Below are 27,123 nucleotides of genomic sequence, written 5' to 3' on the forward strand. Positions count from 1 at the left end.
CTCATGTCTGGTTTTGTAAAGCACATTATTTCATTGTTTCGGAGTTTGGATCAAGACAATCAACAAGATGGACATGCTTAATCCTTTTCCTCTGGGCGCCGCAGTTCCTTCCACGAAATAATTAAGAGCGTAAGTTTTTTTTAAGCAAATTGATACATATAAATGAAAGTTGAGGGGGAGGAGACCATTAAATCAGTTATCACTAATAGCTGCGTTACATAATATATTGTTTTGTGAATACACCCCCTTTTATTTTGAACATCCCCCTAAGTACAAATATTGATTCCCTTTCTAGTGGGAGGTCACGCTTTTGGTACATTACGAGTTGGTAGTGGGTTGATATCTAAAAATAATCGGAAACGATTTATATTAGTGTCGAATTCATAGTTTGGGGGTCACTGAGATGAATAGTAACTTTCCCGAAGCTGTTCAAGTCTAAACTTAGCCCCATCCACATGGTGGGGATGAAAATTAAAATGTTCAAACTCATTAAGATTAGTGTAGAATTCATAGTTTTTGGGGTCGCTAGATGAATAGTGACAATCTCCAATCTCTCCAAATAGTGTTACTCACGAGACGAGAAATAAGGTTTTCTCCCCTCGTCTCGATTATGGAAGACTCTTCTCGTCTCAATTATCGAAGGATTAGTTATCATCTTATCTCAAAATTTATTCGGACTGTTTTGTAAATTTATTTATGCCCGGATATTTCTTAATTTCATTCACAATTTATGAGATTCCCTCCTCATCACGAGAGGTTTACGAAAGGTGTAGTATAACAAAAAATTAAGCTATGTTAATTTTTGTAGCAGTAGTGTGGCCAGGGAGGATCCGGGCCTATACACCCCTAAAAGTTCTTTTCTTTTCTTTTTTTTTAATTATTTAATTTTCCTGCATTATTATTTTTGTCAAAGCTATAGGTAGCCAATTTTAAAACTGTCAAAGTTAATAGCCTATGCTATTCTTATTTTCAGTACATTGTATTTTTTTATGTATTTTATTATTATTTATGATGTAAAACCTGTTTAAATGCGCTTGCCCTTTCTCTATTGAAAGTATTTAAGCAAAACTAAATTTGCTTGAACAAGTCATTGAAGCGGTGGGGGAATATAAATTTGTAAAAAAATGAAGCCTAAAACAATTTTTACGGGGGAGCGTTCCGGGCCACCCACTGTCCTGTGTGGTATTCCATACTATTGGTGCGAAAAGAAATAACGGTTTTGCGGTTTTTAAAAGAACCGACAGAGATTTTTCAAAAACCGGGAAGATTATAAAACAGTTCCGATTTTCAGAGAAAATTGTGTCGAATTTAAAAACTGTTGCGTTTGGACTGGAGCCGATTTTTAATAGAAAACCGAACCGGTTTTTTAGTAGAAAAACGAGACGGTTTAAAACCAAAAACGGTTTTGGTGAATTCGGTTAGTGACAGAATTTAAAATGTTTTTGAAGATTATGGTAAAAACAAATTAAACTTCAGAGTTGACTTGCGCGGCAGTTTATAATTGTTCGTGTGTCCAGAATAGCTGGTAAGTTCATCTAGTATATTAATATAAGTGCTTGCAACCCTAACTGTAGCCGACATCAACAGCAGAAGCATGACACAAGTAAGATTGTCAGATTTACTCTCACTCAAATATTAGTTTATCGACAAACTTTTTTAAATGGAGCTACTTTTGCAGTAGATACACAAAGAAAGTAAGACAGACTGTTAGAATAACAATAGAGGATGCAAACTCATTCTTTATCAGTTAAACTTCTTACGATAAGGTAAGTTTGGCAACATGAGCTCAGTTGTTGCCACGTCGGCGGAAGCGGGATGACAGTTTTCATTCATTGTGTTCTGTGATAGTTCAGTGAATTTTTTTGTGCGCGTTTCTTGTTTTGTTTTATTTTATTTTCTTGTTATAGTTATTCCGTGTATCTGTGTTATTATTAGTGCTGTTAGTAGCTAATTTTGTGTTTAACTGCTGTAGTGGTATTTTTGGAGACAGTCGCTGAAAATTCCCACATTGTTCTAAGAAGCAAAGAAAGAAGAAAAACCTCTTTCTACTGGTGAAAAAATCATGTTATTAAACATTTATTCATATTTTCGAAAACAGACAGTGAACCTGGAGAGAGGATTTGTGCTTAGGCGTCAAGGCATCTCCGGAAAGGGGTGGGAGTAATAGTGTGATTCATACCATGACAGAGGGGGTAAATTCCTGGGACTGACCTCGTTTTTCACGGCACAAAAACAGATTATTATCACGGGGATTTGAGCAGCAGAATATGGACATTTCCAAGAAATACTCCTTCCGAATGTAGCACCAAATTCCGTGATTGTTATAGATAATGACCACAGACACTCAATAAAAGACGAAAAAATCCCTACGAAATCGTGTTCCAAAAAAGAAATTGTAGAGTGGTTAAAAAATTAAAGTGTTGAATGTGATTCAAGCTCCTACAAATTTGAATCAATAGAAATGTTAAATAAAATTGCTTCCAACATAGAAGTCTCCTACAGAATAGACTGCATTGCAAAGGGAGCCGAACATTAAGTTCTTTGTCTCCCCCTTATCAATGCGAACTCCCTCCCACTGAACTCTGAACTTGTGTGGAGTAAAGATTTGGGTGCTTCTTGCCTCCAGGAATAGATTACGTAAGTTAAGTAATTACAATTCCTCTTTATTATTATTATTATTATTATTATTATTATTATTATTATTATTATTATTATTATTATTATTATTATTATTATTATTATTATTATTATTATTATTATTATTGAGTCGCTTACTGCTGTGCAGTTTGGTTTGTGTTCTTTTATTTTCTCAAATCGGCTTCCTCCTACTCATAATAAGTGGCAACGTTGCGCTCGTTGAACGTCATTTCCGTTTAATATTCTTCCTAGGGTGGGACAGAGATTAGCAACATAACTTGAACATAAAATTGAACATAAACACATAAAGAAACTAGCAACATAACTTGAACATAAAATTGAACATAAACACATAAAGAAACTAGCAACATAACTTGAACATAAACACATAAAGAAACTAGCAACATAACTTGAACATAAACACATAAAGAAAATAGCAACATAACTTGAACATAAACACATAAAGAAAATAGCAACATAACTTGAACATAAACACATAAAGAAACTAGCAACATAACTTGAACATAAAATTGAATATAAACACATAAAGAAACTAGCAACATAACTTGAACATAAACACATTAGTCTTATACCTTTCCGTACAAGAATTTTAATCTCTGTTCTTCATGGCATGGTCCGCCAATATACCATCCACATCTATACATGCCTGGAGACAAAGAGCAACGTTATCACAAGCAGTTTGACAGATCCGTATTGGCATACTATGGAACTCTTCTGTGATAGCTTCCCGTAGTTTGGCCAAATTGCGGATGTGATGTTGATACACTTTGTCCTTTAAAACACCCCAGAAGAAATATTCAGGTGGTGTTAAATCAGGAGATCCAGCTGGCCACCCCACAGACCCACGTCGACCGATCCAACGGTTCGGGAATGTTTCGTTCAGCCACTCTTGCACTGGTATGGCACACTAACGGTTCGAAGTTCAGTGACTGTTATCAGGGTACACAGTGTTGCCATATCGGAATTTTTTGTCCAGGATTACAAATACTACAGTCAGTCAAACATCATATACATAAGTATGGGTCACCCTGTATATATTGATGACTAAGTTTTTTATATTGACCATCAACCACCCAAAACTCCATCTTATGCAGTTATCTTAGGATATTGTTGTATACAACGTGGTATTGATGTAAATAATATGAGGGACAATAGATTCAATATTATCTGAGGTGTAACTCGAAATGATGCAAATGGAATTATTTTATAGGTGCCTGAACATACGGTTACACAAATAGTAACGTTTATATCTAAATATGGTTACAAGCATAGGCCTATTTTGACACAGACCTGCCAAGATTTTCCCGGCATGAAGCAAGATAAGTCAAGTTTAATATTCTGATTACAAGACCATAACTTATTTCGTTGTATCACGTGCAGATTTTATGGAATTGATGCATGTATTTATAGTACGTAACGTAGCATATATTTTACAATTACTACTTTCATCAACATCGGAACGATATTTTAAATCTATGAACATCTCCAAATGTGCATGTTTTTTTTTCTGTGTTTCCTTATGAATGTAAGTTGGTTCCTTGGAGACCATAACCTGATACCTTGTTTTGTTTTGTGCGATAAGAACATATCTACTTGTTCTTCTATTCATATCGTATCGAGACCTTGAAAAATGCTACGTCATCTACTTTTTAGTGTGTCTCAGATAGGAGATGGCGCTTGTGTCTGCGTGACTATACATTCTACTGTTGTGACTTCATGAATAACATGCCAAACTTGAGTGGAATCAGAAAACGGTACGTAAACAACCCGAACAGTGTTTGTTATACGTACAAGTAACTCAGAGGGTGTGATTGGCCGCTGAGCAACAATCTATGAACCAAAAGACAGGCGTCTATTTATTGACCGTCTAGATAACTGGTCAGGTTGTACAAGAAAAATAGTATGCAGAAAGCTTTATCAGCCTTCCATTTGTTACAGGAGGACTATGTAAAACAAAGACTTTTACTGTACTTAACTTCAAACCATGTAACCACATGATACCTTACTGAGAACAATTATTATTATTATTATTATTATTATTATTATTATTATTATTATTATTATTATTATTATTATTATTATTATTATTATTATTATTATTGTTATTATTATTATTATTTTAATTTGGAAAACATGCAAGTTACGTATTAAAATGGTTGAGTGTAAGACCATGTAAAATGCCTTAACTTTACTATTTAAATTAAAATGAGAGTCAATAAAACAAATAAATTGATTAAAAATTATTATTAAGATACTAACCTCCAAATTTTAATTTTGCACTACATTGTTTTTTTAGAGTTATTACAGAAAAACTAAAAATTAACCGGATTTGATGTTCAAATAGTTCTTTTACCTTTTTAACGTATCAGGATGTGCTTCAATATTTTTGTTAGTCACGCTTCGCCACTGAGTATTTTTATTCGAAGCTCATTTTTTCTTTTTTTTTCTTTTTATGTGTGTGTGTTGTTAATACAGATTGTAGTAGTACAAGAAGCGTTGTCATTAAATGTAAATGCGATCCTTGTGTCTCTGTGTGTATGTGTTTGTGTGTGTGTGGTAGCTCCCTGAACCGAAAATGAGAAACCGACTCACCAGTGTTGCATACATTACGACGGAGCTGCTCCATATGTATTCACACAAGGCTTGTTCCTCCCTTTCATTCTGTATTCCTCAATTTGCATTCATTTGCATTTCCTGTAAAAAGAAAAGAAAGAAAAAAGCATTCAATTGTCAGTAAATTACAACAGTTTTGTCGTTTCAAAAAGAATCTTGTAAGTAGTTTTAATTAAAAAGTATTTTTTATTGGTTTATAAAGAGGCAATGCGTGAGGTATTTTAAGAACCTTTCTATCTTGTTCTTAACGAGATGTATTTTGAGACATACTTGAATATTTATGTGTATGAAATGAATATGTATATACCTCTTTAGCATTGAGGGGTTATGCTAATTGTCAGAGTATGATTAGTGAGATTTCGAAGAAAATTCTGTAAACAATATAGTATGTTCTGATATTTCATTCAGGAATGCTGGAAGTAAGGATCTTATGTGCCTACACATGGAGTAAGAATCTCTACATATTCTTGTATATGTTCATTCAAATTGATGTGTTTAGGGGAAGGGGGGCACGGTGACAGTAATAGAGCGCTTACCTCTGGTGTGTGATGTCCCTGGTTCGATTCCCCCTGGCCAAGTAATTTGTGGTGGGACAACACCGTACACAGAGAAAAATCCGTTCTCCGGACAGCGGTATATTGTACAAATATACGGTATCCTCTTGCGTACTACAGAAATCAATACGGAGCATACGTTATCCGTATGCTACATAGGCACTGTCCTTAGATGTTACATCATGCCGTTGCAGGATGTCTGACATTTAACAGTTTTCCGTATATCACATGCATATGTTTATGTTACCTTCGTCAGCTATATGTTATATACGTCCATTTGTATGTGAGATCCTGACCGCCTACATTGTTTCATACAGAAAGTACGTATAGATGGAACACTTATACAGAAGGTATTATAAAACATGCGTTTTCAGTTATACGCCTGGTGTACGTTGTCCAAAAACTACAGGAATTACGCATGTAACCTATCTTTTTAAGCACACCACCTACAATTTTTTTCTCAGTGCACTCGTGGGTTTTCTCGGGGTACTTCCATCTCCTTCCACTTTCTCATTCCACTAATCCTTCCATCATCATTCACTTGCTTTAATGGTCGTCTCCCTTAACCTCACGGGCATAATCGTGGGACGTTAAACTCCAAGATTTAATTTTTATCTGAGCAGGTATATTTTTTGTTCCTACCACAAGAATAAGTGTGTCGAGTACCCACGTCATTTTTTTTTTTTTTTTTTTTTTTTTTGTAGTCCATTGATTCAGATAAGGAGATTCCTAATTTCAATATTTATACAACAGCTATATTATTAACTGGAGCCAGGCCCGTACTTATATATTGTGCGCCACTGTGCTCTAAATAATTTGCTCCGCCCCTCCCCTACACAAACTTACACCGGAAACATGGAAACAAGCCATGATTTTGCAAACATCCCAGCTTTTGTTGAGTAGCAAGCAGTTTAGGTCAGTGTTCGAAATGGGAAAAAAGGGGAGGCGGTATGTTTTACTATGATTTTGACTCAACATACCGGCTTTTTAAATATTGTCTTGATCACTAAAAAAAATGAAATCTTTGAGTTTTACGTTTTACGGTTATGCCGATTAGGCTAAAGGAGACGGTGATGATGAGTAATGAATGAAATGGTAGAATGAAGAAAATGGGAGAAAACGGGAGAACCCCGAGAAAACCCACGCACACGGTGTTTGTCCACCACAAAGTTCACTTGGCGTCACTGAAAAAACAGAGATGGTATGTCCTCATTACTGAAAAACCAGAGGCGGTATGGTATACCACCACATACCGTCTCACTTCGACCACTGATTTAAATATTACAAAAGTTACAACGTAATTTTAAATGGTCTAATTTTCAGTGATCATTATGAGTGGTGTTAGAAAGATGAATTAAAATGGATAGAAACATGAAATTTTAATTTGTTTTAAAGCTCTCAGAGGAATAATCCAAATGACCTGTTCCAGATATCTAGGTTACACCTGAGCTTAGATATGGAGGTGCAAAGTCCTCATAAGAATAACATGGGGCCATTTTAAAAATAATCAAAAACGACCCAATGTTAGAGTTGAATTCATAGATTTTGGGGTCGCTGAGATAAATAGTGACACTTTTAATGCAATTCAACTTCAAGGTCTTACTCCACTCCCCAGGGAGGGGGCGAGATTTTAAAAGTAATCGAAAACGACAAATATTAGTGTTGAATTCATAGTTTTCGAAGTTGTTGAGTTTAACGGTATCAGTTTTCATGATGTTAGAGTTTATCCTCACCCCTTGGGATAGGGATGGGAGAGGATGTTTTTTTAAAAATAATCAGATAAGCTAGCTACTTAGTAACTACTGTAACTAGATCGAATTAAACACATTTACATGTTTTCTCACGGTTGCGCGGGATTCTTCAGGTTCTTAGTTTTAAATATTACTTTATTGTAAATCTTTTTAAAAAAATCCAAAAAATTTTCGCCCCCTAAATTCTGCCGCCCTGTGCTCGAGCACAGAATAGCACTTACCCAAATATGGGTCTGAATGGAGCATGACATTATTCAACTTAAGACGTGAATGAGCGAGGAAAAGTTCTTTAGTTGCAATCAGGAAATCTGAATTTTGTAATGTCAACTTCCCTCAAGTCATCTCATGAAACAATACACATTTTAATAAGCTTGTACTTGCCAACACTTGTACAAATTCGCATGTACTGAACGTAAGTGTGGAGATAGCTATCCCCACTGAGACATTTTCTCTTCGGGTTTGGCATGCTTAACACGTCTCGTTCTCTTGCATTCTTTTTCTTTCTTTCTTTTTTTTTTTTTTTTTAATGCTTTGGTTGCAATTCTGGTTTGACTTGGTTTAAGTTGAATAAATAACCAAAGACTGCTTCTTATCGGATAATGCCACACATGCACAACTAGTGTGACTAGACTCGTTCTTTCGTGCATTGGACATGGAGATTGTGTCACTTTCATATGTAAATGATTGCGTCCAGTGACAAATAGCCCTTCAAACGACTCTGAGCACGCGAACTATGGCTTGTTAATAAGAGGAGAACAACTTTTATTGTGAATTGCAATGCGATTTCTTTCGTTAGTATCGTTAAGAACTGTAGTAGGAAAAGTGCTGAAGACTTGATGACGTTTGTATATATGGCAAATACAAGATATAAAGTAACATACATAGACTCGCCAATAAGCTCTGTTATGTAATCAGTGATATCATCATTATAATAAGTACTTTCTATTATTATTATTATTATTATTATTATTATTATTATTATTATTATTATTATTATTATTATTATTATTATTATTATTATTATTATTATTATTAAGTGCAAAAGTGTTTTATTAGAATAATTTGTTTTAAGTTAGGATTTGACTATTATTCTAGCACGTATGAACATTGGATAACGTATTTTAATTTGGAACGATTGGCTGACAGGAGAAAATTGATTGAATCTGTATTTGTAGAAAAGTTACTTGACGACCAATATACCTCAGCCTATATTTAAAAAAAAAATGTTTATTTTAAACTTCCAACATGTGGTACAAGGGTAAAAATTTTATTGCAACCGCATAATAGAAAACATATTTTAATCTGTAGGATTTTAGAAAGCTATAATGAATGCATATCTTAAAATATGACTTTACTTTAGAATTTTAAATATAACTTAGTAGTTTTTATTTTTTACTTTTAATTTTTGACACTTCTTTGCTTTAATAATTGACGTACACTACACTGTCAGTGTTTTTATTATTAATAATTTATGTTATAGATGTAACCATAATTTTATCACTTGTACTATATATTCATTGCTAAAATAATATAGAATAAGACAAAGTGCTGTATTTTAGCTGTTCTCAGCACGTAAAAATAAAGTTTATTATTATTATTATTATTATTATTATTAAGGAAATGGTCCCTATACTCAGTATATAATGAATTTGTTATTACAGTAACTCCCACACTGTTAACTTACTCCGATATGTTGTCTCCGTTACTCCGACAACTAGAATTCCCCACGATTCGTGAGAAATTTCTTGTCTTCAATGGCGGATCCAGGCCGAAGTCTAGGCCCCTCAGTTTTTTGAGTGACAAAAATTATATACATATACATATATATATATATATATATATATATATATATATATATATATATATATATATATATATATATATATATATATATATATATATATACAGGGGCGGCTCCAGGATATGGCCAAGGGTGGGGCTAAACCATACTTTACCGTTTTATCCAGTGTATACTTGAGCGTCAAGGGGGGGCTATAGCCCCTAAAGCCCCCCTTGGATCCGTCACTGTATATATAAAGTTTCTAGTAAACTCATGATATGCCTATCATAATCTGGGTCTGGCTGCCCTTCCTTCCCCAGTTGTTACCTTCGAGATCCGCCTCTGCTTGTCTTGTCTTCAAAACGAGACGAGACGTATATTTTTAAATTCCAGTCGAGACAAGAAACATAAAAATTCTCGTCTCGAATCTCGTGGTCAATGCTGCTTCACCCATGTCGTAGATCAGAAACACTGCTTTCGTGTTACGTGCCTTAGCATAAAAACTACATACATTGATTAAGTGATTGTATGAATAAAGTGAAAAGCATATATCAACTATTAAAATTATGTAAGTCATTACAAAATTTATTTTAGAATAAATATGGTTTGAATGTTGTTATATCACACCCTTCGGGGACCTCTTGTGACGCGGAAGGATTCTGTTAGCTTCTGGATCAAAATCAGGGCATACATTTGTAGGGTGTAAGTTTGCAAAACAAAACTCGTCTCGGAAAATGCGTCTCCACTGAAAGAGTCTTGTACGTCCTTATCTTGTCTCGTCTCCATGCGTGTCCCTAAAGGGAAATAAGGAAACAATTTCGTGACGCAGTGCAATTTAATACGCAAGCATGGTAGGATATTGTGTTTAAAAAATCCAATTATTTCTCTTTTAGAAACCCTGTAATCTTCTTCTCTTTATATGTAAATATTTTAATATGGATATCTTAGAATGTTTATTTTTTATGTTAATACAAGGCTATTTCGTGGCTAATCGGTTAGCGTAAGCGCCTTTGACGTGGGAGTCCCGAGTTCGATTTCCGGCGGGAGCTCATGTGGTTTGGATTCCACGGTAATCAGTAGGTACACGTCTCATATGGCCTTACTACTGAACGGGACGCTAACTCCAAATCAACTCAACTCTATATGTTAATACAAAATATTGGATAGTCCTCCCCTGTAGCATGGCTGAGAGGGTACAGCCTTTTGTAAGAGATGGATGGCCAGGTGCTTTTTTAACCAGACTATACATATAGAATTGCATAAATAAATACTTCCCTTCACCCACTAGTCGTCTAATGTTTTGAAATATATGCATTTACAGTATCATGAGTTTATTCAATCGATTCTACTGTAAGCAATGTTCTTTTCTGTTTACAGAACGAAGCGTGGAGGATCATGAAGACATATTATCTGTTCACCATGACATGGAGACGTTCGGGAAGTACACCGAAAAAAGATTCGTCTTCAGAAAAGACTTCAGGAAATACGAGTTTTTTCGGAATCCACAGGTACGTTACCAAATTCTATTCTTGTTATTTTATTAGTGTTCTTGAATTCTAGCAATGATTCTAAAATAATAGGTTCACTGGCGTACGCAAGGGGAGTTTCGGGGCTTAGCACTCGTTGAGAAAGGCATTAGACAATATTAATATATATTATAGAACGGCCTTTCCCAACCTTTTCCACACTGCGGTACTGCGGCTATAACGTCGTAAAAGGTCCTCAGTTTGTATTATTTATATATAACTAAGGCTACTGATTTATCAAAAATCCATTTTACACACTGCGTTAGGATATTACCTTTTATTGTAGTGCGTAACAAATTAATCGTTTACACACTTTAAAATTGTACATACAGTCTTCACAATATGGATCCTCTATTATATAATATTTATTTTTCGTTGCTATGACAACTAAACTCACATTGTCGAATCATTGTTATAACAAAATATCATCACATAACAACAGAAAAGTAATTACATCTATTTCTCTTTTCATATTCGTCTTCTTCTTCCTTTTTTAGAACAGCTTGTGCATAGTTTTAAAGTACATTTTGCCCATAAATACAAATAAAGAGGTTAAAAATACAAGTATCATTGTACGTCCCCCGTAAAGAGTCTACAATACAAGTGAAGGACCCCTTGTAATATATACGGTCAGTATTTATATTTTTTCCCCATCCTGGGAAACCCAGGTTCGATTCCCGGCGGAAGCTTATGTGGTTCGGACTCCACGTTAATCAGTTGGTCCCGTCTCATATAGTCTCGTTGCTGGAAGGGACCTTGTTAAACTCGAATGGGAGTGGGTGTGTATGTTTTTGTTTTTTCTTTGCAGTGGTATAATCATGTTAGAGTGGAATGATGCCTGATCCATAATCGGGTAGTCCTGGGTTTTAAACCTGGGGCCGGACACCTTGACTAAGATGTTGCAAATATATATAAATAAGTCCAGTACGTAAACAAAACTAAAACACAGTAGCCTATCCACCAGATATATAAAAAAGTATTTTTTTTAAAAAAAATAAAATAAAATGTATTAACTTAAGCAAGTTAAGATGGTATTAAGTGTATGACTCCCCGAGGTACACAACTTCAGTCAATGTGATGGTTGGTGTTGTCTTTGAGCCACTAATTTGGAAATGTCAGGATCCACCGAAGAAACTTTTAAGCGAAGATCCGCCTCTGCATCAAGTCTATACCTGTAATTATTTCTCAGATAAGAAAGAACCGAAAACGTGTTTTCCTTTCCCAGATTAGCTTGCGGACTTCATGAGATTGTCTTGCGAATCCCTGGAGGTCCGCGGACTCCAGGCTGGGAAAGGCTGTTATAGAATATATTAATATATACAGAAATCACTCTTGTCCTAAAGGCAAATGAGATTGGGGCCTTTGAAAACCCGTTGACGAAATTCCTGGCACGCAACTGAATACAGTATGTTAGTAAGCAACTCACCGTGTTTGCTCACATATTTTTTTAAAAAAATCAATTTTGTCACTGAAAAATCAGAGTACGTAAAGTATATGAATTTTAAGTAGAGGTTATGATCTGGGTTTTATCACAGTATACGGAAATTAAGACTACATCACTTTTGTCAGTATGTTACAGTATTATAATTTTGTAACATAAGACTAATCTGCAGTGGCGTAGCACGATTTTGCGGGCTCCCCCCGCAAAGTATAGAGAAGGGGCCCTACTTGTAAAGCCGATAGAAGTAAGGTTGATGTTCTACTTTATTCATCGCAAGACTTCGGGGCCCCATATACCTCGGCGCCCCCCCGCACTGCCGGAGTTGCAGGGGCAGCTGCTACGCCACTGCTAATCTGGAATTATCAATAATGAACTGTATGGCAATCATAATGAACACAAAGTAATGATATAAACCTAGCATTCTCTATTAGTAGATTTTTAATTAATGAGAACATTGTATGGGTAACTGGTAGTTGATCGATGCGTCCCTGTCACATCTGGTTATTGCGGTGTCAACTATACGAAATTTAGGATATACAATGAGTTACCTTTGAGAACCCAAAGACGCAAAGATAACTTGATTTATTCTAAATACTTGACAGAGAAGAAACTGTAAATTTTATATTGTGTAAATCCATCTGACCTTACCTCAATGATATATATACAGGATGATTGTTTTAAAACTCACGGATTTCATTTGGATCTAGAATTTCTAACTGAAGTCCGATTTTCATGTGGTTTGTGGCAAATTATCAAATAAGGATGGGGCATTTTTATGGGACTATGGATGGTTTAAATTCATCCGGGGTAATATCGGCCACGCCTCTAGAAAAGCAGCCAATATTCACCAGTGTACCTTGCAATTGGAATGAGGTTTTGGATTTTTGAAGCGAAATTGCAGAATACAAATTAAGTGCTAGAGGTAACACCCCAAAATCCCATGTTGAATAGCTACAGCCGATTTCTTGCGACAAACAACGGAGAGATTCCGTGGGGCGACCTAAGGAGTCGATAAATGACATTTTCCACAAGAGCTGCCTACAGGATCCGATGCTTCCCTCTCTCACTCAGAAGCGATCCTGTGTCTTCCAGTTTATTCATTAACGACCATAGATATATTATTTTGTAATCGGGGGCAGAACGTGAGGCAAATTTGTTTCTAAATGCCTTTCGCGAAGCAACAACAGATTCCGTTACCAAAAACTTTTAACGATAAACTCATGTTGCTCCAAAGACTACACTATTCTCACTTTGTCCTGATCATACTCACACAGTAGCACATAATTGTACAGCGCAATTCCCAATACAAGGGCCCAGTTTCCTATTTCTTATTCTTATTGACCTTGGCGAGATTTCCATGTACGAAGAAAACTCAAATCTTCACACCGCATCGAAGTATCTTCATCTTGATACCAGTTGTATGGTACACTGGCGAATATTTGCAGTTTTTCTTGAGGCGTGGCCGATATTACCCCGGATGAATTTACACCAGTAAACATGGTCCCATAAATCTCCCAGCCTTCCTTGATTATTTGCCACAAACCGCATGAATATCAGACTTCTGTTAGAAATTCTAGATCCAAATGAAATCAGTGAGTTTTAAAACAATCATCCTGTATATATATATATATATATATATATATATATATATATATATATATATATATATATATATATATATATATATATATATATATATATATATATATATATATATATATATATATATATATACACCAAGAAAAGACAAAAGGTGTAGACCAACCAGGGTGCACATATGCTTCCTTTCGGAGTTATAGGCTGCCGAAATCTTGAAAAAAAAAAGTGAAATTTAAAGATCCATAGCTCCAAAACTATGGAACCTTCCGTAGTCGGGTCAAGACTTCAGTTAGGAACTAGCATGTGCACTATTCAAATATCCAAGTTTCAGACTTCTGTGATACTTCGGCAACAATTTTTATAGAGGTGGTTGGTGAGTACTTTAGATTATATGCCCTAGCAAAATTTCCTCTATAAAAATGGTTGCATGAGTACATTAGGATTCTGAAACATGTATTTTTGGAAAGCGCACATATTAGTTTCTAAGTGAAGTCTTGACAAGACTACGGTGGGTCCCATAGTTTTGGAGCCATGGACGTTTAAAGTTCAATTTTTCATGTTTTCGACAGTCTGTAACTCCGTAAGGAAGTATATGTGTACCCAGGTTCGTCTGCACTTTTTGGCTTATCTTGGTATCAGGAACCACCTTTCAAGTGTTGTCGGTGTGTTTTAAAACACCCTGTATATTAATAATAAATCTCTCTCTCGTGTAATAGGTATTGTACTCACAAATTTGAATGATATATCCATAATTATGGTTACGTTGATCACAAAATATTCCGCCATTCCCCATTACTTCTAGTTCATTGTTTCCCCACATTTCATTTCGGATCATAATAAGCTTTTAATACCTATTTTAAATATTGTATGTGAAAGGTTTTTTAATGACTTCAATACAGAGTCTTTTTTATTTATTTATTTATTTTTCATTTTTGCTTTAAACGTAAAGCGGTCTGTAGTAACAGAGTTGCATTAGAGCCAATTACAGCAATGTGAAGGGCATCATTTAACTGATGACTCCCAATATTGGATTTCTCTTCCGATCAAAGCATCTGGGGAGGATTGCGGGGAGATTTAATAATAAGCCATACACCATGTGTTTGTCGATAACATTCTCCCCTTGATACGCTTTGCTTGTCAGCTTCTAATGAAAACACACACATACATATATATATATACATACACTTGGACACAATAACAATGGTCAGGTTTAACTAAGTGCGTATGTTGCAGATATGGTGTTAAATAAAACTTTCATCATGATATATCTATCCGGATTTTTTTTTAATAAGAAAGATTTTTTTAAAAAAAGATTCACTTTTCCTGTGTCCTCTCACATTCTCCATATCTAATTGCACAGATTCTCTTGTAATCTTTCATTTTCAGTAACATCCATCTCGTTTAGGTCAAAAGGCACAAGCGTAGGACGTTAAATAAAAGAGCCCTTTTGATCCTTACATTTTTTTCCTTTATATTTTCTACCATTCTTCTCGTTTTCGTGTCTGATTAACTATAAAAGCTACACGTAATTCCCTTGTCATTCCCCGGAATACAAAGGGTGTTCAAAAAGTTTTGCACAGTGGTCTATATTTTTTCATTTGTTGCAGGAGGAGAATGATTTTTTTGTGAACATACTTGGAACATTTAGCTATACACTGAGCCTACTCAATGTAGCCTCCATCAGCTGTGTAACCTCCATCTGGTCCAACGTTCTTTCCATGATGTAAATGCACTTTGGTAAAATTCTTGGGATTGACTTCTACACCATTGCTTGACACAGGAAATAAGGTCTTTCTTACTATCAAATCTTTTACCGCGCAGATGGGCCTTCAGACGTGTTTTGCTCTCAGGTTCGGACAAAAACAACCATGTTTCATCCTGGGTAATGGTGCCATCAAAACACTGTTTCCACTCTTCAGTAAAGGTCGTCATGAGACCCTCGCACACATCCTTCCTCATCTTTCTCATTTCTCTTGTCAATAATCTAGGCACCCAACGTGTACAGATATTTCTGTGCCCTAGTGACTGTACCATTGATATCACACTACTCAATGGCAAACCAGTCATTTTAGCAAGCTGTCGTGTCGTCACACATCTGTCATTTTGGATGATTTGATTAATGGTCTCCTTATTCGCATCACTCACTACTGTCGATGATCTACCGCATCGTGGATTGTCCAGTAGAGAGAAATCACCTTCTTTAAACCCCTGCAACCACCGCTGGATACTGCTGCGATCCAATGTGTCCTCCCCATAAACAGGGAGCAACTTTCTGTGAATCGATGTGGCAGATTCATCGCCGGTCGTGAACTCCATCACCGACCGTTGTCACAACCTGACATCTACTTCACGGTGCATTATGGCTCACCTGTAAATAAAAGAAAATACTTTTATATACCAACTTATAGCTAAATGTTCCAAGTAAGTTCACAAAAAATTTCATTCTTCTCCTGCAACAAATAAAAAAATTAGAGACCACTGTGCAAAACTTTTTGAACACCCTTTGTAATACCATCTTCCCTAAGTAGTCCTTTTTTCAGTGACATTTTAAAAATAAACATAAAATAAAATGTGGTGAAGAGAGTAAAGAAGATCCATGAAACTTAACGAACAAATGAAATGAAATCTTTCAGTTTAACGTCGTACGTTTATGCCCTTTAGGCTAAGGGAGATTGTGATTACAGTAAACGAATGATGATGGAATCATTGGTGGATTGAGAATGTGGGAGGAAAGAGAGTGCCCCAAGGAAACTCACGGACACGATGTTGTTCACCACAAACTACTTGGCCGGGGATCGAACCAGGAAACACACGTACCAGAAGTAAGCGCTGTACCAATGAGCTACCCCGCCCCTAACCTAGATTTGTGAATCAGTCTGTGAAAATGGAATGAAATTTTTGAGTTTTACGTCCCACGGTTATGCCGGTTAGGCTAAAGGAGACGGTGAAGATGAGAAATGAAAAGGTGGAATGAAGAAAGTGGGAGGAAACGGGAGAACCCCGAGAAAACCCACGCACACGGTGTTTGTCCACCGCAAAGTTCACTTCGCGTGAGCAGGGTTTGAACCCGGAACCCCATACACCAGAGATGAACGCTCTAGCACTGAGCCATGAATCAGTCTTTCTTCGGAGTTAAAGCGGACAGTATTATATAACCTCTTCATACCTCAAGTATGTGAGGTGTTAACCTCATTAATACTTTTTTTTTTTTTTTTTTTTGAGATTTTATCAAAAATCTGTTAACCTCGAAAACACTTTTTAATGTCACCCATTCGTGCGTACTAAGATTACAACCTTATAAGAACCAGTAGGGTGATGTTATGTTAGAGAAACGTTCACACGTTCTTTCCTCTGTTACTTCCTCTTTTCTGACTCTACCTGTTGGTCGATAAATAACGGTTGGTTTATTTACTTAAACGTATGTCAAACAACCAACACTCTTGGTACAGACCACTGCGCCTATCCTTCCCGCTACTGTTTCTTAAATTAAGGCCTAAATGATATCGTAATACCTTTACTTACTAATGAACTATTTATTCACTAAATATAAACAAGGGTTTCCTTGTGGAGCGTACGTGTCTTTGGCGCGGGAGACAAGGATTCGATTCCTGGCTGCAGCTCATGTAGTTCGGATTCTACGTTAAACCGTAAGTGCACGTGTCATATTGCCTCGCCGCTGAAAGAGGACACTAAATTCAACCAATCAAATATGGATAAAATCGCCCGAGTTGCTTTTTGAGTTGATTTTATCCAGTGTAACGTCAAGAGGGGCTATAGCCCCCCTTGGATCCGCCCCTGTATATATATAAACACAGCCTCAAATATGAAGTAGGGGCACGGTGGCTGAGTGGTAGAGCGCTTACTTCTGGTGTGTGGGGTCCGTGGTTCGATCCTCGGCTCGTAAGTTTGTGGTGGACAACATCGTGCCCGTGGGTTTTCTCAGGGTACTCCCGTTTCCATCTACTTTCTCATTCCACCCATTCTTTCATCATCATTCACTTGCTTTAATCTTCGTCTCCCTTAGCATATCAGCCATAATCGCAGGATGTTTAACTGAAAGATTTCATTTTTTTTTTAAAAAATATAAAGTAGCCCTTCTGGTTTTGTTTTTCTTTATTCAGAAAAATGACTTACAGCTAGAGATGCGCACGAGACGAGTCGAGACAGGATTTTCCTGAAAAAATCGAGTCGAGAGACGGCTCTTCCAATAGAAAAATATATATTTTTCGAGTCGAGACATCATTTTTACATCACATTTTCGAGTCGAGATAGCCACAAATCTTGTCTCGTGCGCATCCCTAACTTACACCATAATTTATAGTTTTGAGAATGAAACATGAACAAAATCGTTAGCTTGCTCTTTTCTAAAAATTCACAATTTTCATTCTCAGTTAATTATCTTTATTTTTGAGAATAGGAAGATGGTTGGAATCCCCTCGAGTGGAGAATCTTATAAAAGGTTTAAGAGTCTTCATCCCGGCGAAATTAAAATACCGCTAATTTTACAGTAATTATGTGATATCTTCAAATAGATAAAAGATAATTGAAATATGGAACAAGAGCGCCCTAGACAATATTATTTTGCGTGAGGTACCGTTATTACAAGTCACCTAGTGGCTTTCTGTTTTCAGCTGTTTAGAAACACGAAAATAAAAGCCGATTTTCAAAATGGCTCGAAATCGAAAGCAGATAAGTGAGTCGTGATAACGGTTTCTCATGTAAACTAATATTGTCTCGGGCGCTCTTGTTCCACATTTCGATTATCTTTTATCTATTTGAAGATATCACATAATTACTGTAAAATTAGCGGTATTTTAATTTCGCCGGGATGAAGACTCTTAAGTTTAAAATTTGGTTGCGATACTTCAACGATATGGCTCCTAGCCGCGATACATATAAATCGTCACAGGCGAACACAGGGATCATCATCATCATCATCCTCATACGTTTTCTGCCATTATTGACAGGTCATTTGCCGCAACTGAGAAGCTTCCATGCTCCATTTGTCTTCACGTACGATTTTTCTGCTTTGATATCGTGCATTAATTGTAGTTTCTTCGTCCCCTCCCTTTCCCCCGCCACCACATCTAGCATGTTGCTTATGATCAGTGGCGTATTTAGGGGGGCTTCCGGGCTTAAGCCCCCCGAAACAAAATCGTAAATACGCCACTGCTTATGATACAGTTCCGTCTCAGCTAATGTCCCAACCAGTTCCGTTTCTTTCTCATTTCAATCATATTTAGAATTGTTTTTTTTTTTTCTCCTCCAGCATTTCTAACACCCTTTCATTCGTTTTCTACCCGACCCAGCTAATTCTCTCCATTCTTGTCGACGCCCAAATTTCGAAAATTTCTAGTTGTTTTTTAACATTTTTATGTACCTAATGAGTATGTAGATATCCAAACAGAGGGGATAGACATCAAAAAATCACTATTTTGGCACTATTTTGGACCCGTGTAAATCCCTTAAAATCTATATTACCATGTCTTCTATTAAACACTTGCAGGGAAATGGGTTTAGAAGTAAATGCAGAAAAAAACTAAATACCTGGAAGTGCGTCGGGACCATAATACAGCAAATTATGGATGCGTTAAAATATTAAATAATACTTTCGATAAAGTGGATAGTTTCAAATATCTAGGATCAATATTAAAAGACGAAAATCATATTCAGGAAGAAATTAAATGTCGACTAAAAGCAGGGAATTCTTGTTATTATTCAGTTCAAAATCTCTTGTCTTCGCGAATTCTGTCGATGAATTTGAAGCTTAAAATATATAAAACAATAACCATGCCTGTTGCTCTGTATGGTTGCGAAACATGGTCGCTTACTCTGAGGGAAGAATATAGACTGAAAGTATTTGAGAACAAGATTCTGAGAAGAATATTCGGACCCAAGAGGAACGGGAATGGGAATGGCGGAAACTTCATAACGAGGAACTACATAATTTATATGGTTTACCCAACATTGTTAGGGTCATCAAGTCTAGGAGGCTTAGGTGGGCAGGTCATGAAGCTAGGATGGAAGAAAGTAGAAACGCTTTCAAAGTCTTGTCTGAAAGACCAATCGGAAAACGACCATTAGGAAGTCCTAGGCGCATATGGGAGGAGTATATTAAGATGGATCTCGCAGAGATTGGAATACAAAGTAGAAACTAGATCCAGTTAGCTAACGATAGAAGTCAGTGGAGAACTTTTGTGAACGCGGCATTGAACCTCCGAGTTCCATAGGCCATAGACTTAGTTAGTTAGTTATTACCATGTATTCTTCACGACCACCATATTTCTTCTTTTCTATCGCGGATAGAAAATTTAATAATAATAATAATAATAATAATAATAATAATAATAATAATAATAATAATAATAATAATAATAATAATAATAATAATAATAATAATGCAGAATTTTTCATTATCCAAATGTCTTTATTCATACTTCGGAGGCTGATCACAAAGACAATGGGTAAAAGAATAAATAAAAGGCAGTACAATGTAGATACTTTAATAAATTAATCACATAACAGTTTTAAAGATTGTCAGTAAATTCGCGACAAAACGTAAATACTATGTCCGTACAAAAGTAAAACAATGTATTGTGACACGGTATAACTTGAAAAACCCAACCTTGTCCAAGGTAAAAGCAATTTTCCCCTGCTCGCATCATTCTTAGCTGGTGACTCATGTGTTTCCCATTCAAGAGACATCCACTGTAAAACATTGTTTCATTTAACTAAATATTGTGGCATACAAGGAAAGCCACCAAGCAGAAAGATAATGGCATTAGCTCCGATTGTCACGCGCTGCGATGTCCTTCACACATTCAAAGAAACATAAACGATCGCATTCAAGGACAAACATTACTATATCAGGATAAAGAATCCCAGCAATGATTCCGCCAGGTATCTCAGATACCTCCCCCAATCTAATGAACACATTTTCCTGGTCAAATGAACCCTCATTAGTAGAATGTACACTCATGTCCAAAATTATTGTCGCATGTCTTCTATAACTATGTTTTTGTAGGAATATAATTTGATAACGAATTCGCCCGGTATTTCTTATAATATTAGTATACGTATAATCGGCAAAGACATGTATGTGGCAAATTTTATGTCAAAAGAGCAGTAAATAAGAACAATAAAACGAAAATGAAATTTTCTTGTCCGTTTAGCAACATTTTGTTTTACTCATTCTAATTTTCGTATTTATAATTCTTTTCCTATGAAATTTACCACAAATATACATCTCTCGCCTGCAAAATCATTATCAAATTATATTCTTACAAGAAAACAGTTACAGATATTCGACAATCATTTTGGACATGAGTGTACATGGCGGGTGTTACATGCATGCAAGATTAAATTAATTATAAAGTCTATGAATGAATGATATTCGAAGTTTTTATGTTTCCTTTGTTGAACTAGCTGATGTTCCACTTTCAACTGGAGTTTAATGGGCATTTTGGTCTCCAATGATTTCAGGTAAGGACAATGCGATCGCCAAAGTGAATGTATACAGTATAATTAAAAGCATGTACAGTCTAAGATTACATCCGTTGTTTTTTTTAGCAGACGATTTAATTAAATATCATAAACAGTGTCATCACCATCGTCATCGTGGATATTCTGCCATTATTGGCAGGTCACTTGCCGCAACTGAGAAGCTTCCATGCTCCACGGTCTTCCGCTAACCTCTTCGTTTTTACACACGATTTTTTTTTTTTTTTTTTTTTGATTTTGATATCGTCCATTAATTGAAATCTTCTTCTCCCTTTCCTGCCACCATACCCTCCAGCACGTCCATCATGATACGAGGGGGGACCCAAAAGAAACCGGATTGAAAGAGCGCTGCCGTTCCTAGGCGTAGTAGAGAGTTCTCCTGCTAGGTGGGTCTATACCCTGGCCGGTGAACGATGATTTCTGACAGCTTTGCACAAGGCCACGGCGAGCGAGTAGAAGACAGCAGGTCAACCAACCTTAGGCTCAGAACCTGTCGCGTCTCCATGGTGACCACCGCACTTTGCCAAACTTTCACCCTCAACGAGGAAGCAGACGATTCTCCCCTTGCGCGAGAAGCAAATGGCAACACCGCACTCCTCAGTCGTCCTCGCGAGCTGAGCTGTCAGAAATCATCGTTCACCGGCCAGGGTATAGTAGAGACCTTCCCAGATCAGTTGGCCAAGCAGCGTCTGCGTAGGAGGTTAACGTTTGATCGTGTTATTGTTTTTCTCAACTGTTCTCGTTTGCCGCCTGCGAAATCGTTATGGCAGATTCAAAGGAACAAGGAGTATGTTTGCTTCCTACTTGGAAAATCGGAAACGAAAACTTACCAAATGCTTCAACAGGCTTTCAAGAAGGATACTATGAACAGCACACAATTTTTTGAGTGATTTGGGCGCTTTAAGTGTGGTGAGATGAGTGTTGAAGATTATGATCGTTCTGAGTGCTCTTCATCATTTCGAAACGACGAAAACATCCAACAGATCTGCCCCAAAATCAGCGAGGATCGTCGATTCATGATCGATGAAATTTCAAAACAGACAGGAGTGAGTTGGAGCTCGTGCCAGCGTGAGGTTTTGCAAATGAAACATGTTGCCGCTAAGTTTGTTTCTCGCCTGCTCACACAAGAGCAAATCATTCGTCTGAATTTGAGCCAGGACTTGAAAAATCAGATTGAAAGTGATCCAAACTTTTTGACCAACATGATGACATTTTCCGAGAATTAAACAAAATCTAAAAGGAAAATGTTTCGATGATGTAGAGGCTGTAAAAAGAACTTAGCAGAGCGCATTGGACGATATAAAAGTTCCAGAGTTCCAGAGGTGCTTCAAACAGTGGGAAAGAAGATGGGAGAAATGAATCACATTTAATGGAGAGTACTGTGGAGGAGACTGAAAGAATTTTGTAAAAAATGTAATAAATTATTATTATTATTATTATTATTATTATTATTATTATTATTATTATTATTATTATTATTATTATTATTTTAGAACTTAAGTCCGGTTTCTTTTGGGTCCTCCCTCGTACAGTTCCTTCTTAGCCAATGTCCCAACCAGTTTCTCTTCCTATTCTTAATAATGTCTAAAATTGTTCTTTTAAGAACTTGAAATCGCGAAATCTTTTTTCTACGTCTATTTCGGTAGATAAAGCTGGAAGATTCCCTCTAAATCTGGCTTGGAACTATCATCTTGCCTTCCTTTGCGTAGGTCGATTATGTAAGACAGGTCATATGATGCACTTGTGCCTCTTACAGATCAAGACTTTCTTTGAGGAAACCATGTTAAAGTCACTGACTCGAGTTTCACAATAAGCATTTTTAACAATTACTTATTCAACTGTGAGAAACATCACTAGCTTTTCATTAGACCAATTCTTATACTTGTGTGACAGCTTCCGAGACGAGAAAGCACTTTCTGTATACCTTTTCGAGGCGAGAGAGCATTTTCCCCACACTTTCTCGATACGAGAGAGCATTTTCAACACTTTCTCGAGACGAGAGTATTTTTACTATACTTGTTCCAGACTATAGCACGTTTTCTCTACACTTTTTCGAGACGAGAGCGTTTTCGATACATCTTTTCGAGACCAGAAAGCATTTTCACCACAGTTTCTCGAGACGAGAGAGCATTTTCACCACACTTTTTCGAGACGAGAGTATTTTCACCACACTTTCCTTTAGAAATCAGGAAAACATTTTCATCACACATTTCAATAGGAGAGATAATTTTTACTACACTTTTTCGATACCATAGAGCATTTTCATAACACATTTTCGAGACGAGAGAGCATTTTCACTATACTTTTTCGAGACGAGAGCGCATTTTCACTGCATTTTGGGGGGCAAGATAACATTTTCTCCTCGCTTATTCGAGGTGAGAGAGCATTTTCAGTACGCTATTTCAAGACGAGAGAGCATTTTCAGTACAATTTTTCGATATGAGAGCATTTTTACTACACCTTTTCAGGACGAGAGAATCTTTTCACTACATTTTTCGAGATGAGAGAATCTTTTCACTACATTTTCCAGTCGAGAGAACCTTTTCACCACTCTTCCGATAAGAGATCATTTTCACCACACTTTTTTCGAGACGAGGGAAATTTTCACCACGTTTTTTCGAGGCGAGAGCATTTTCACTACACTATTTCGAGACGAGAACATTTTCCTTACCCTTTTTCAAGACGAGAGACGATTTTCACCACACTTTTTCGAGACGAGACTATTTCACTACACCTTTTCAGGACGAGAGAACCTCTTCACTACACTTTTTCGAGACGAGAGAACCTTTTTCCACACTTCTCAGAGGCGAGAAAGCGTTTTAATCACACTTTTTCGAGACGAGAATATATTTACTAAAAGTTTTCGAGACAAGAGAAGCTTTTATCTACACTTTTTTGAGACGAGCATTTTTCACTCTTTTCTAGACGAGAGCATTTTCACCAAAAAAAATTCGAGACGAGAGAAGCTTTTCATTACATCTTTTCGAGAAAAGAGAGTATTTTCACTACACTTTTTCGAGATAAGAGCAGTTTCACCACTCTTTCGAAACAAGAGAATTTACTGCACTTTTTTGGGACGAGAGAATCTTTTCACTACATTTTTTGAGACGAGAGAACATTTTGAGAGAGCATTTCACCTATTTTTTTTTTGAGACGAGAAAGAATTTTCACTACAGTTTTTTAGACGAACGATCATCAGTTTCTTGACACTTTTTCGAGATGAGAGAGCATTTTCAGATTTTCAGCACACACTGTTGAGACAAGAGCATTTTCACTATATTTTTCGAGAAGAGAACAATTTAACTACACTCTTTCGAGGCGAGAGAACATTTTCACCACACTTCTTCGAGACGGAAGAGCCTTTTCACCACTTTCCGAGACGAGAACATTTTCAGTACACATTTCGAGACGAAAAATTTTTCACTACATTTTTCGAGATGAGACAGCACTTTCATCACATTTTTTTCCGGACGAGAGAATCTTTTCACTACAATTTTTAAAGACAAAAGAGCATTTTCATTACTTTTTAGAGAAAAGAGAGCATTTTAACTATACTTTTTCGAGACGATACAACCCCAAATCTAATTTTGTATTCTACACTAATTGTCTCAGAGAGGATAACAAAAAGTTCATCTTTAAATTGACCGTAAGTTAATCTTCCTTTTATGCATCATATTCTATGAAATTAGTTTTCCGCCTCTGCGGTTCTTCAGTCGCTCATACCCTTCTATTTTCTTTGTAAGTAACTGTTTATGACATTGTCCTGTCGGAATAAGAACTATTTGAACGCTAGAGAAGTTGAATTTGTAGAGGAACAGTTGCATATGAAATGGAATGGGTTTATGTTATTCAAGGAAACGCATGAACGAGGGGGGGGGGGGCAGAAAAAGGAGAGTAGAGAACTAGAAAGGAGATAAATTAGATCAGAGCCGGGAATTAATTTTGCTTTTCTCATCTACAAAGACAATTGGCATCGCTTGTAATTTAACCTAGGCTTCTGTCGTTTTTGTTACATTTCTTTTTTTTTCTTTTTTCTTTCTTTTTCTTTTTTTTTGTGTGTGTGTGTGTTAGTTGAACCTCCGTTTTCGTTGGAAAAGCCACAACAGGCTTTAAGAGATCGCATATGGAGCAACCATTACTAGTTTTATTTTGTGTATTCCACGATGGAAACTTCCTTGTTGAGACAGAGCATAAACGTTGTATAAGTACAAATTTTTTGAACAATTCAATACTAGGATAAACAGCGAGCGCATGTATCAAACGAGGTATGATCTCACACAGTGGCGTATTTAGAATTTTGTTTCGGGTGGGAGGCTGTGCAAAACACGGGGAAGCAGGGGAGGGCAATTGCCCACCTGAACTTGAGAATTAAATATATTTTATGCATAAAGTGGTTTCAATGGCAAAAATTGCAGACTTGTAAATCATATGTGCTATGGTACACACAAGAATTTAGCAATGAACAGTGGCGTATTTACGATTTTGTTTCGGGGAGGGCTTTGCTAACTTTCGGTGGGGCGGCTTTGCCTGAAAATGTGAAAATTCTGCAAGATATTTCGTATACTTTACTATAGTAAGTAAAATTTCGGGGGGGGGGGCTTAAGCCCGGAAGCCCCCCCTAAATACGCCACTGGCAATGAATCTAAACTTTTCAAAGAGAAAAAGGCATCCTCTTGGCCTACCTAATTTCCCAGGCGACTTACTCCCTCCTCTTGATTTTCTTTAATTCAAACATTTACCTTCCTTTACAACAAAACAATGTAAATATTCCTTTGCTATAATAACTAAAGTCCTGTCATGTTGGTATCCGTGCAAGTTGATGTGGAACACCAACCAGTTTTGCTTATCAGCGCCTCTTAGTGACGGCGGCCGACTTGAATCACAACTAACAACGGTCGAAAGTATGATAGGAGAAACGAAAGAAAGTAACAACTAAGAAAAAGAAACAGAAGAGTAGAACAGACGAAAGAAAGAAAAAAAAAGAACGCAGTTCTTACCTGGAATGAAATTTGACAATTACAGTATTATTTCTGAGCAAAGAGCATAACAAAATGGAAAGTCAATGAAATTCTTAGAAATGGTAAGGATTATTATTGTACGTGCAATGCAAAAAACTAACAAATCTATTTCGGGAAAGGGAAGCACCTTGAGCCCAATAGCCATCCCGCTAACTACGTTACTGGCCTCACATATATGGTCTCACATATCCTACACATCAGATAATACACTCTTCCATTCATAAAATATATGTTAGTGGTATTCCCCTTTGAAGAAAACTTGAAGTATTGGACTATACACTTTTGTGAATTTAATACGAAATACAGTATGTGAAAAGGCTTTTATGTGACAGAATTTTATTCTAAAATAAAATAAAATGCCCTAGAAAATATTGTTATGTGTTCTAAATTTCGTGTTTGAAAGAAGTTGTTATGTGGTAATAGGATTTTTTTTATTGAAAAAGGCACTAAAACGTTAAACAATAATGTTAAAACGTTAAACAAAAATGTTCGCAATATTGTGTTACATTCATACTAAATAAAGTTTGTGAAAAATATTTATATATAAAATCCGAGTGTGCACATACTTTCTCTAATAAACCAATTGAGAAAAATGAAGTCTTTCGTTCATCGTCCCACGATTATGCATTTTAGGCTAAGGAAGGTGATGATTAAGGCAAGTGAGTGATGAGGGAATATTTGGT

General features: G+C 36.4%; 1 protein-coding gene across 2 annotated transcripts in view; it reads left to right on the plus strand.

The window, feature by feature from the left end:
* Positions 1 to 27,123, plus strand: part of LOC145669006 (growth factor receptor-bound protein 10-like) — a 460,419-nt gene that overhangs the window by 188,976 nt on the left and 244,320 nt on the right. For both annotated transcript variants that reach the window (XM_081737330.1, XM_081737331.1), the window contains exon 4: positions 10,734 to 10,864. In XM_081737330.1, the coding sequence (XP_081593456.1) occupies positions 10,734 to 10,864 (131 nt within the window). The remainder of the gene's footprint in view (positions 1 to 10,733; positions 10,865 to 27,123) is intronic.

This window comes from Thermobia domestica, chromosome 13 (assembly GCF_964235325.1).
Source record: "Thermobia domestica chromosome 13, izTheDome1.hap1.1, whole genome shotgun sequence".
Classification (NCBI taxonomy): Eukaryota; Metazoa; Arthropoda; class Insecta; order Zygentoma; family Lepismatidae; genus Thermobia; species Thermobia domestica.